The 13,075-nt window shown below is 50.6% G+C and overlaps 1 protein-coding gene across 1 annotated transcript in view; it reads right to left on the bottom strand.

The window, feature by feature from the left end:
• The window catches only part of RIMBP2 (RIMS binding protein 2), a 117,986-nt gene that overhangs the window by 44,149 nt on the left and 60,762 nt on the right, over window positions 1–13,075 (bottom strand). Inside the window, exons 5-8 of the mRNA XM_055550208.1 lie at window positions 11,480–11,625; window positions 9,343–9,419; window positions 3,742–3,851; window positions 83–895 (exon numbers count right to left, since the gene is read on the bottom strand). Coding sequence (XP_055406183.1) covers window positions 83–895; window positions 3,742–3,851; window positions 9,343–9,419; window positions 11,480–11,625 — 1,146 coding nt within the window. The remainder of the gene's footprint in view (window positions 1–82; window positions 896–3,741; window positions 3,852–9,342; window positions 9,420–11,479; window positions 11,626–13,075) is intronic.

The following is a 13,075-nucleotide window of genomic DNA, read 5'->3' as shown; positions in this document are numbered from 1 at the left end:
CCCCTCCCGCCCCTCCACTTGCACAGGGTGACATCCTGGTATCCCCTCCCTTGAGGGGACCCCTGCCAGAAAGCGGGCTCACCTGCAGGCAGCGTGGAAAACTCCACGAAGGCCTCCTTCCTCTCCCTTTGCTCCAGGGGTAGCTGCCAGGGCATCTGATGGGGCTTGGCCAGGACCTTCACCTTGTAAGCCATGTTGGGCCTGAGGTTGCAGAACTGGTACTTGTACCTGGCGGCCCTGACGATATCCAACTCCTGCTCGTTGAGGAAGATGACATGGCTGTAGTTGCTGTTGGTGGGCAGCCAGGACAGCTGGGCAGAGATCTGGGTGATGTTGTCCACGCGCAGGTGGGAGGGAGCCACCACCACATCCTTGCCCACCAGCAGCGTGCACCGCAGCTCGTCTGAGCTGCCCCGGCTGGTGACGCACTGCACGGAGATGCGGTAGGTGCAGGCTGCCATGTTCAGCTTCTCCACCAGGGCCTTGGTCCTGCCGCCCAGCGCCAGGCTCAGGCGCGTCTCCGCGTCCACCAGCACGTTGTAGCTGTTCACGGTCCCCCAGCCTGGCGGCACTGCCGGGGGCTCCCAGCCCACAATGACACTTTTGGCGAGTTGTTTGATGAGGGTGATTTTCCGAGGGTAAGGCACGATGTCTTCTCCGATGTCGTCGATGTTCACGTCCAGCGTCCCTGCCCCGTGGTCGGCGAGGCTGGAGTCCGTGAGTGTCGGAGAGTGGAGGTCTAGAATGTTCTCCCCCTCCGAGCCGATGCCCGCGTGGTTGATGAAGTTCTGATCCTGGTCATTCCCCAGCGTGCTGGCCAGTCGAGACTCGTTGTCCTGGATGAAATCCACGAAGTTGGAGGGCACCAGGCCCCGCTGCCCATCCAGAAGCTCCCCTGTGGGGCCAGGGACAGGGTTAACACCCGACCATCCCGTGGGGGCCCCCAAGGTCCTGCTGTGGAGTCTGCACCTCCCCCCGAGGGGACCATATGGAAAGCAATGGGGTTATGGTGGATTCCTCAGTTCTTTCCAGGAACCTCTTCAACATCACCTCCTCAGGAACCCCTACCCTGTGTCTGTACCCCACTACCTGCCATCTGCCACCCCCATCAGTCATGGTGTCTTTCCCCCATAGTGCCTACCACACCATGATCATCCCCTGTGTACACCTTTCCCAATTAGGATGAAGGTCTGGGAGGGCAGGGACCTGTTCTTTTTTTAATTGAAGTATAATTGCTTTACAATGTTGTATTAGTTTCTGCTGTACAATAACATGAATCAACAATATGTATACATATATCCCCTCCCTCTTGACCCTCCCTCCCATTTCCCCCCCCACCCTACCCCTCTAGGTCATCACAGAGCATCGAACTGAGGTCCCTGTGCTATACAGTGACTTCTAATGAATGGGTAAAGAATATGTTGTACAAATGTAAAATGGAATCTCACTCGGCCATAAAAAGGAACAAAGCTGGGTCATTTGTAGTGATGTGGATGGACCCAGAGTCTGTCATTCAGAGTGAAATAAGTCAGAAAGGGAAAAACAAATAATACCTCAGTGCATGTGTGTGGAATCGAGGGAAATGGTACTGATGGAGCTATCTGCAGGGCAGGACTAGAGATGCAGACGTGGAGAACAGACTTGCAGACACAGTGGGGGAAGGAGAGGGTGGGACGAATTGCGGGAGGACAGGGACCTTTGTTCCCCGCTGGCTCTAGAGCCACACCTGGCACGCAGTAGGTGTTCAGTAAGTGTTTATCAGAAGAATGAACCGCATGTAAAATATGTGGGTTCGTAGGCTGTTACACATCTTACTCTGATTTTTGATTGTGTGATGACACAAATGGCAATTAAAAGGTGACCTTCCCCCTCCTTGCAAAGCAGTATGTCCATCTTAGCAAAATTCCCCAAACGTGTCCATTTGGTGGGAAACAGAGACGATCTATCGGGTGCCAGAGCCACCCGTAGGCTGAGTGGCCAAAAAATGCCACCAAATTAGTTCTTGTGGCCGCAGGCGATCCCAGCGGGGATCGCTTTTTGTTTCAGGAAATGGTCTCATTTCTGTGTGTTCTTTTTATTCATGGGGCATGAGAGCCCGCTGAGAGCAGAGCTCTGGAAAACCGTGAAGTGTTTTGAAGATCTTCAAAGATGACACAGTTTGGATAATCTTGCAATACCAGCAGGCAAGGGCTGTTCGTTTCCCTGATTTGTCGCAGAAAAGGCTTGACTAGGGGTCCCGGGGTCTGGGAGGCTCGGAGTATATGAAACGAACAGCAGGTTCTGCTCCCAGTATACCCTCCCCCACAGGGAATGTGCAATGGGCCCAGGAGAGGGAGGCTGACCACTGAATTGGTCCTGATTCTCCCAGAATCAATGAGGGTCTGAATCTGCTCCTGTCCTCAGCTGGGGGGCGGGGCTGGTGGGCCTTGAGATGTCAATCTTTGCCTTGAGGATGCTCTGAAAACACAGCCTCATTCGACACAAGGGAAGAAGGAGGAGGGGGATGGGAGTGACGGCAAGTCCTACGTACCAGGCCCCTACTTCAGACCCCACACCTTCTTCCTTATTTATCCTCATAGCCACTTCTCATGTTGGGAACTGTGAACCTCTATCTGCACAATGAGGGGAGATACTTCTCCCCTGTCATATGGACAGAGCACTGAGCCTTGCCGCCTGCCTTTAACCCAGCCTCCAGAAAGTCTACATGGGCACAGTGCTGGTGCAAATATTCTAGAGAATTCCAGCGAGGGTTTTCTGGCAGCCACCCTGGCACACAGGCCACCCAGGGCACACGGTTCTCCCCTGTGTGCACCTCGGTGATGGCAACATGAATTTATGTTAAGAGCTCAAACTGTTTTGCCACTAGTCCTGGTGAAATTTCTCAGGTGGTCCAGTCACAGCCATGCCTCTGTTCCCCTGGTAGCAAACAGAAAGCGAGAATTTCAAGGATCTCAGATTCTAGCATCTTCCCAGACAGAAAACCAGCTAAGGCTGGGCTGCTGACCTCAGGCTACCAGACCTCAGGCCAAGACATCAACGCCAAGAGCCGAGAGTGTGGCTGAAAACTCCAAGAAAACATCATGAGGTCATGACAGAGAAATCGGCTTGTTTAGTAAGAAATAGTTTTTTTCTGCTCAGAGGAAACCAAGACTCTTCTATTAGGGCAATAGAAAAGTTTAGGGAACCGAGAAATCTGGACTTAGGAAGCTGCTGGGGATGTTACACGCCCATCCTCTAGCTACAAAAGTGACCAAGAGTATGAGTTTTGGGTAGAGGAATTTGAGATTCCTGATTTTACACCATGGCAAGTGCCTATGAAGGAAGTAGTCAGACAGGATGTGAGGCCAGACCGCCCAAAGTTAACAATAGAGCCTGAAGGTCAATGGGAGTGCTGTTAACCAGGTGAGGTCACCTGAAAGGAGCCTTGGCCCTGCTGTGGGGACGGTGCTGTGCAGTAAGACGGGGACAGTGTGGGGAGACACTTGTCTGTCAGCCCCACGTGTCTGCAGTAGCTCCTGGGAAGCTCCGTGGACGTGAATGTGAGATGGTGTGCACTCCGTGTCAGAGGATTGCTTGGGGTTAAAAATAGGAAACCCTACTCAGTCAACCAAAAGGAGAACAGACACCTCGTGATTCTGGAGGGCAGGAGGGTCAGAGAGGAGACTGGGGCGGCCAGAAGTGATGGGAGCCCGGCCCTGACCTGGCTTGCATGTGCCCACCACCCACCAAGCTCTCACTGACCTTCATAGAAGCCATCCTCATCCATGTCTCCATAGACGTAGAGATACTTCCCTGCTGTGAGGGGCAGCTCAGCCTCTGGGTTCTCATTGGGCCCATCGAAGGGGTTATAACTAGAGGGAGAGACAGACCCACTAGGTGAGGCTCTGGGTGGAGACTGACACCAGCCCATCCCTTCCAGAGCACGGAGACCTCCTGTCTGCTGTCACCTGGATATTTTCTTTTTCTTTCTTTTCTTTTCAAAAATGTTTTTTCTTTTGCCTGTATATTTTAGACCCATGCAATGGTTTGGTACCTGTGAGTTGTGTGTGCTCTAAAAACTCAGACCACTAATGTCTCAGCTCACACAGATTTAAAGCTAAATGGTAATTCTGCAACCAAGCTGTATACTCAGAGTCCTTCGTATCAGATGTCATTTGTGTGTGTGTACACATGTGCTCAGTGTACTGCTGCTAAGTCACTTCAGTCGTGTCCGACTCTGTGTGACCCCATGGACGGCAGCCCACCAGGCTCCCCCGTCCCTGGGATTCTCCAGGCAAGAACACTGGAGTGGGTTGCCATTTCCTTCTCCAATGCATGAAAGTGAAAAGCGAAAGTGAAGTCATTCAGTCATGTCTGACTCTCAGCGACCCCATGGACTGCAGCCTTCCAGGCTCCTCCATCCATGGGATTTTCCAGGCAAGAGTACTGGAGTGGGGTGCCATTGCCTTCTCTGGAATCATATAATTCCAAATTATTTTGTGACTCCCTGGACTGCAGCCCACCCAGCTCTTCTGTCCATGGAATTTTCCAGGCAAGAATAGTGGAGTGAGTTGCCATTTTCCTTCTCCAGGGGATCGTCCCAATTCAGGGATCAAACCCATGGCCCTTGTGTCTCCTGCATTGGCAGATGAACTCTTTACCACTAGTGCCACCTGGGAAGCCCAGAAGATGTTTAAATGATTCCAAATTATATGTTTTAACAAGCTTCTAAATTGGTAAGCAAATTAAAAAGCTACTAAGGACTTCCCTGGCAGTCCAGTGGCTAAGACTCCAGGCTCCCAGTACAGGGGGCCTGAGTTCAATCCCTGGTCAGGAAACCAGGTCCTATATGCTGCAACTAACACTGGCACAGGCAAATTAAAAAAAAAATAAAGTAATTAACTCTATAATGTTTCAATACATTTTATTGAGGGAAGGTAGAATTGTATGATATATACTATTTAGTTATCTGTGTACCTTTTAGGCTTCACAATATGACATGATTATCTTTTCCCTCATGAAAAACTCTATCATATCCATTTTAATGGTTATATAATATTCCACTGGGTAGACTAACATTCTTTAATTGATCCCATGTTGGGCATGGATGTTTCTTCAAACGTTTGGCTGATATAATCAGTGCTACATCCAATGTCCTTATCAACATATCTTTGCTCACTAGCCCACTTTCTTCCTAAAGATGAGTCCCCAGGAAGCATACTTGTTTGGCCAAAGCCATGCACATTTTGAAGGTCTTGGGTATGTTCAGCAAAATATACTGAAAATGATGCACATTTTATCTTCCCCTCTCTACCAGGACTATAAAAATGTCCTTTTCAAGTCCTCAAGATATTGGAATTAACATTTTAAAAAGTCACCTCCAACTTGCAGAAAAGAACTTATGAGATGATTTTTAATTTTCTAATTAAAAGATTGGTTAATTAAAATAACAGGAAACGCCTCATCAAGAAAAAGAAAATGTAGCATGACCGATCATGGCAGATGACTGGATAAACAAAAGAACAGCTTCACTCATTGTCCTGTCACACAAGGGGTGAAGCCACAGCCCTTAGGCCCACCCAGGAACAGTGTGCCCTTGAAGGATTCGGGACGGGAAAATAGAATAAGGCCTCTGTGGTTTCCGTAAGATGGGCATCTTAAGAAAGAATTTCAGTGACTCCAGGTTCTGGCATCTTCCCAGACATACAAAAGCACTAAAATCATTAACTTGAGAAATGTGTTCTTTGTGATGAGTAGGGCTTCCCTGGTGGCTCAGAGGGTAAAGCATCTGCCTGCAATGCGGGAGACCTGGGTTCGATCCCTGGGTTGGGAAAGATCCCCTGGAGAAGGAAATGGCAACTCACTCCAGTACTCTTGCCTGGAGAATCCCATGGACATAGAAGCCTGGTGGGCTACAGTCCGTGGGGTCGCAGAGAGTCAGACATGACTGAGAGACTTCACTTTCACTTTCAGAACTATTTTAATGCTTGACTATATGAATTTCCCAGCCAAAAAAATTCTTATATGTCCTGGTTCCTCCCCTAACTCTTCAGAGTAGTTTCTCAGAGCTACCAAGGGCTGTCTCTTAAGCCACAGTCCTTGGGATGCCCTGAATAAAATGTAACTCACAGCTTTTACGTCATGCATTTTTTTCTTCAGTCAGCAGTAGTCTTTCGCTGTAACTAATCATGGTGATGTGATGATGGTTACCCACCAATAGCCCCGTGAGTTACCAGCACTTTCCTCTCCGTGTTTTATTTGATCCCCATTAATGCCCAGTGAGGAATGCAGAGATGATATTAATATTATTATTCCCAATGTTCATGGCCAATTGTGATGACTTATCCAAAGTCATAAGCTCATTAAGAGGTGGGTGTAGAACCAGAGGACTTCCCAGGTGGGCTAGTGGGTAAAGAACCCACCTATCAGTGAAGGAGACGTAAGAGACACATGTTCGATCCCTGGGTGGGGAAGATCCCCTGGAGGAGGGCATGGCAACCCACTCCAGTATTCTTGCCTGGAGAATTCCATGGACAGTGTAGCCTGGTGGGCTACAGTCCATAGGGTCGCAAAGAGTTGGACATGACCAAAGTGACTGAGGCGGCAGGCAGCTGGAACCAGAATGAAGGCCTCCTGATCTTCATCCTGTGAGGTTTTAACAATACCAAGCCACCCTTTCCCTTAGAGCCCAGAGGTCCAGTAACATCATCCAGTGCTCTGAGGGTTTTCCTGTGTCAGTAACTTCCCTGGGGCATTTGCATCAGGAAGATAGCACACTTTACAATGTGGTCCATCTGGTTGGAGGTGGGGTGGGGTGGTAAATACACCACCAGGAAAACACAGAGGATGGAAATGGAGCTTGCTGAGCACCCTGGCTCTGGCTGGTGACCTCATGTTGGAAGCACACTGGTTGACCACATGTGCTTTCTCTTTGCCTGGTTTCATGCTGGCTGTGAATCCAGACTCTGGGTGCCTTGGCTCTTGGGCACCTTCCCTGGAATGAGGTCTCGTCTTCCCAGGAAAGCGAAGGGAAGGTGAGTCTGGCGGGCACACGGCCCCTGCAGCCTTGAGGGACCAGGCTCATCGCTGGGAAGGGAAACAAAACTGGTGAGGAAAACAAACCCGAAGCCAGCTCAGCATCCCGGCCATGACTCCAACTCACTGGCCTGGAGGGTGTGTTGTGCTGAGCAGCTGTGCTCAGCCTGGTTCCACACACACACAGGAAGAACCATCCTCCAATCAGACACGGGGTAGGTGTGAGCCCTCCTTCCCAGGTCCCCAGATTGGTGTCCTCAAAGCTCTCCCCAGCACTGTGGCAATGTCCCCACAGACCATGTGAAGGATGCTCGTGGGTGCAGTCAGCCTTCAGATGGGGGACCCTTCTCAGGGGCTGTCTGGCATCCTCACCCAGGACTCTCCAGCCCAGGGCGGCTTCTCCATAGGCTTCCATCATCTCAATGTCAGAAGTGGGTGTGCACTGGTAAATTAGTGGATCAGCAGAAAATAATTTACTGATCAGCAGATCAGTTATTTGAGATGATTCTCACTGGAGGAAGCAAAAGGCTTTGAAGATATATGGATAGCTCATCCCCTACCACCTCTGCTTGAACAAAGTCTAAGCATCTCATGCTGGAGGCATCCACACCATTGGTGATAGCTCCTGAAGTCTGATTTCTCAGCAGTTCTGTGCACAGCCCTGAGGTGGGACTCTGGTGCCTGATGCCAACTAAGAGGGCAGTGGCATCTGTCCTGCCTGCCCTGGCCAGCCCGGCCTGCAGAGGGTCACTGGAGAGTCTAGGAAGACAAAAGCTCGGGTCTTTACTAAGCATAAAGTACTGGAAGTCTGACTTCCGTATCTGCTTTTTGTGACTATTTGATTCATTCGTGTCTGTACGCATGGCTGACTTTGGGTGGAGGCTTGTTGCATTATAACCAGGCAGGAAAGCTGTGGCCAGGTGGCTAACCCTCACCCATCTCAAAGTTTTCGGTGGCGACCACCAGGAATCTGAGAGTCATCCATGACCAAACTGGCTCACGTTAGTGGACACGGACACATGGGTCCTCCAACGAGAGCTCAGCTCCCAGGCCGTGACGGCTGCGTGATGCAGCCAGGCACTGGACAGACAGGGAAGATGCTGGAAAGGTGCTGAGCAGGGTGTTCTGGGCAAGGGTAACACTCTTTGAGTTTCAGCTTGCTGCCTGTTATGTGGTGAATTGCATCCCCCCCAAAAGATGTTCGGATCCTACGTCCTGGCCCCTGTGGAGGTGAGGTTATTTGGAAATAGGGTTTTTGCAGGTGTGATCAAGTTGGGATGGGGTCGTACTGGAGTAGGGAGGGCCCTAAGCCAATGGCAGGGGTCCTTGTAAAAGGAGGAGGGAACACATAGAGGCAGAGGGAAAGAGAGCACAGGAGGATGGGGCAGAGTGGAGTGGGGCGTCTAAGTTGAGGAACCTCAAGGATGCTGACAGCCAGCTGGGAGAGGCAGGATGGTCCTCCTCTGGGGGCTTCAGAGAGCACAGTCCCACCCACACCTCAACTTCCCACCTCTGGCTTCCAGAACTGGGAGAGAATGGACTTCTGTGGTTTTAAGCCATCCAATCGGTGACAGTTCTGAATGGCAGCCCCAGGAAACTAATACACTATCCAAACTCTGTCTATCAGAACAGAGAAACTCTTTGTTTTGTTCAGTCACTAAGTCACGTCTGACTCTTTGCAACCCCATGGACTGCAGTACGCCAGGCTTCCCTGTCCTTCACTATCTCCTGGAGTTTCCTCAGACTCATGTCCATTGACTTGATGATGCCATCCAACCACCTCATCCTCTGTCGCCCCCTTCTCCTCTTGCCCTCAATCTTTCACAGCATCAAGGTCTTTTCCAGTGAGTTGGCTCTTCTCATCAGGTGGTCAAAGTATTGGAGCTTCAGCTTCAGCATCAGCCCTTCCAATGAATATTCAGGGTTGATTTCCTTTAGGATTGACTGGTTTGATCTCCTTTCAGTCCAGGGACTCTCAAGAGCCTTCTCCAGCACCACAATTAAAAGTATCAATTCTTCAGCACTCAGTCTTCTTTGTGGACCAACTCTCATATTCATATATGACTACTGGAAGAACCATGGCTTTGACTAGGTGGACCTTTGTCGGCAAAGTCTCTGCTTTTTAATACGCTGACTAGGTTTGTCATAACTTTTCTCCCAAAGACAATCTCTTGGCATTCTCCAAAGCCTGGCTGAACTCCCGCCTCTTCTCAGTGCCGGGAAAGGGACCTATCAGCTCATGGAGTGTCCTACCCATCACCCCACCTGCCCCGAGGCCGCCCACCCTCACAGATGTTCAGAGGATGCAGAGAGGAGCATTGCCCTTACCTGTAGCGGGCGACACACAAGTGGACCTTCCCCGAGTACCTCTGCTTGGCGGTATTGGAATTCCGATCATTATCCATCTATTAAAGACAATGGATATGCAGGTTATTGACGTCGAAGGCTTCACATTTCATGCTGGAAACATACAGGAAATTTCTTCCACGGTCTCCCCAGGGTTTTCAGCCTCACATGGTGAGGACTCTGCCCACCATGAGATTCTGCCACACCTGGGTTCTCAATTTTGGGCATGACCCAGAGACAGGGCAGGCTCCTGGGTCACACAGACAACATTTATAAAGGACTCATCTCCTCCAGTACTGTCTGATGTCACTTCTATGTGGAATCTAAGAAATAACACAAATGAAGGTATGTGCAGAACACAGACAAACTTAGGTTACCAAAAAGAGGGAGGGATAAATTAGGGGTGTGGGATTAACAGTTATGCCCTGCTGCTGCTGCTGCTAAGTCACTTCAGTCGTGTCCAACTCTATGCAACCCCATAGACAAAAGCCCACCAGGCTCCCCCGTCCCTAGGATTCTCCAGGCAAGAACACTGGAGTGGGTTGCCATTTCCTTCTCCAATGCATGAAAGTGAGAAGTGAAAGTGAAGTCGCTCATTCGTGTCCGACTCTTCGCGACCCCATGGACTGCAGCCCACCAGGCTCCTCCGTCCATGGGATTTTCCAGGCAAGAGTACTGGAGTGGGGTGCCATTGCCTTCTCCAGTTACGCCCTACTATATACAAAGTAAAAGAACAACAAGGATACACTGTATAGCACAGGGAATTAGAATCATTATCTTGAAATAATCTATACTGGAGTATAATCTACAACAATACTGAATCACTATGCTGTACATCTGAAACTAACATAATATTGTAAATCAACTATGTGTGGTGTATACATGCTAAGTCTTTGCAACTCTATGGACTGTAGCCTGCCAGGCTCCTCTGTCCATGGGAGTTGTCCCATGGACAAGAATTCTCCAGGCAAGAATACTGGAGTGGTTGCCATGCCCTCCTCCAGGGGATCTTTCCAACCCAGGGATTGAACTCTCATCTCTTATGTCTCCTGCATCGGCAGGCAGGGTCTTTACCACTATTGCCACCAATATAATATTGTAAATCAAATATACACCAATATAAACAACAACAACAACAACATATAAAGGGCCACTTAAAAAAAGATCTCATCTTCTCTCACAGAGTGGTGAGCACTGTGATTTAAGGCCTGAGACGGTCACTGCTCCAGAGCCTGCCAGGCTCCTTGGAGGACAAAGTTAGCCCAAGCTCTGTGTCCTCAGCCCTCGAGGACCCCATACAGGGAGGGGAGTGCTCACACATGGATGGTGCCTGGTGCTCCTGGGAATCCTGCATGGAGGAGACGACACCGAGCTCCTTTCTCCTGGTGCCCCCTCCCCCTGCCCTACTCCTCTCTGCCTATGGAGGCTACAACCATCTTGGGGTTGTGGGGAGGGTAGGACAGGGCCCCAAGCTGGAGGAGTGGGTGGTTTTTCTCCCAGGGGAGGGTGGGAGTGACTGTGACTTGTCATGTGTAGCCCCCTCCTCTGCCCCCCACCCCAGGAGAAAAAGGCCCTGGACTCCTGCCTGTTCCCTCCCCACAACACACTCCCACCCCTCCCCTCTGGAGCGGGCTCCGCAGGAGTTAGACCACAGCACTTCCATCTCAGGGTCTTTCAGTGGTTTCAGCCTGGACTGAGCCAAAATTTGAGAGCTTGCTTGAGGTTTCAACTTGCCTCCCACCCCATCCCCAGCTCCTCTCCAGCCCAGCGGCCTTCACCTGGGCTCCTGCTCATAGATAGACCACAAATGGTCCATGGCCAGTCTGAGAAGGGCTGCCCTGTCCTCTGCCTTGTCCCTGCTTGTTCGGTTCAGGACATTCACTGTTAGCCGACTTTTAGATGTTGACTCGTTTATGGTCATTCTGCCCATGAAAGCAGGGACTCCCTTGTCTGCAAACTGGGCCCTCACACCCTGGCATAGAGTAGGTGGTCAATGAAGATGGGTTAATGGGAGTGAAGGCAGAAAGGGAACTAGGGAGAGAGGGTGGGAGGGCCACCCACAGCCACAGCTCACATCGTGGGTAGCAGGGCAGCTGGCCGAGGCCAGGACAGGACTCACGTCTGATTCAAATCTGCATCTTGGGCCACCGGATCTTGACAGGAAGGTGGGCTTGACGGACAGAGGTTCCGGCTTGTCACCCTGGAGCGGGAGGGGCTGGATATATTCACCAATCACAGTGCGGCTTCCAAGGGCACTCTCCTGACCTGGACACGAACATTGGAATGATGTGAAAGATGATACAAAGGAAATAGCCAAAGCACGCTGGACATTTGCCTTCCCTGTGGGTCTTTCCTGTCTTTGGCATCAGCCTTTGAGTTTCATTTCAGAACCCACCCATCTCCCACTCTTCATCTACACCCTCTGCTCTGGGCCATCCATCTGGCAGAGTCCATTCCTGGCTACACTGGTTGTTTGGTGGAGATAGTGTTGCACGCAAGATGGGAAGGTCCCATCAGAGAGACCTTCGTGGGAGTCATGAGCAAAGAGGCTCTCCTTTTCCCCAGCTTAAAACAGAAAGGAAATGAGATTTAGTAGTACAGCAGCCACAGTGTCCCCAGGAGGAGGAAACTCCATCTGACAATGGAGCCTGCTCATAGAAGGAGGAGCTGAAGGTGGAGAGGCAGGAATCAGGTCCAGATGGCATGGTTGGAGCCCTTGAATCCAACTGTGTGTTCATACACTAAGTTGTGTCCAACTCTTTGCGCCCCATGGGCTGTGCCACACCAGGCTTCCCTGTCCTTCACTATCTCTGGGAGTTTGCTCAAATTCATCTCCATTGAGTCAGTAATGCTATCTAACCATCGCAGCTGTACCTGAAGCTAAGCCATCTTCATCTACTCTACATGATAAATAAATTCCTTTTTGCTCACACTAGTGTATGTCAGCTTTCCTGTCACTTATTATTATTAATACAACCTGAACAGTCCTGACATACACAAAGTGGCCAAATGGTCAGGTTTACGGCTGAAAAATACTTTTGATAAGAGATTCACTAGGACCAAGCAGATCTCTACCCATCCTGTCCTCGTGGGGTTGCTGGCCCTGTCCCAGGCACTGTGGGGGGGAGGTGGGGCAGGCAGGGGAGAATCAAGACCCTTGATCAGTGCTGGCCCAGACCGTTGGATTAAAGTCAGGAGTGTATTTTTAGGATCAGACATGAATTACAGAATTAATTTTTTCCCCTCCCCGAGTTCTCGCTGCCCAGTGGGCTGCAGACACCCTTTGCTGGCTTTGTCTAGCCTCTGGCTGTGGCTCTCCCATCATGGGGACTGGTTCACAGAGGAAGATGACTCACTGAGCCCAAATCAAGAGAAACAAACACTGTAAGAAGTGTTCCACAAAGACTGCATGGAAGTCACCCCCTCAGTCCCAGTCTGATTAACAAAACGGTGGCAAAGCATCACTGCAACAGAGAATTGATGCTGAAGTAGACCCCCGGGCCCTGCGAGGAGGCCAGACCCTAGGGAGCAGCAGCCTGGCCCTGGTCACTGCCCAGGATCCCTAATGCCCACAGCAGCGCTCGGCATTCAGCAGGTGCAAAGTCCCTATTTACTCAGGGAATCGACTCTCAAATCCTGCAGCCTCAGGAAGTCAGCTGAGGACGCGGCCTGCTGCTTCAGTGCTGCAGTGGAAGGGTGTCACTCTGACATGGGA

The sequence above is a fragment of the Bubalus kerabau genome, chromosome 16 (assembly GCF_029407905.1).
Source record: "Bubalus kerabau isolate K-KA32 ecotype Philippines breed swamp buffalo chromosome 16, PCC_UOA_SB_1v2, whole genome shotgun sequence".
Taxonomy (NCBI): Eukaryota; Metazoa; Chordata; class Mammalia; order Artiodactyla; family Bovidae; genus Bubalus; species Bubalus kerabau.
The sequence above is the reverse complement of the archived record's forward strand: the minus strand, read 5'-3'. Positions and strand labels throughout refer to the sequence as shown.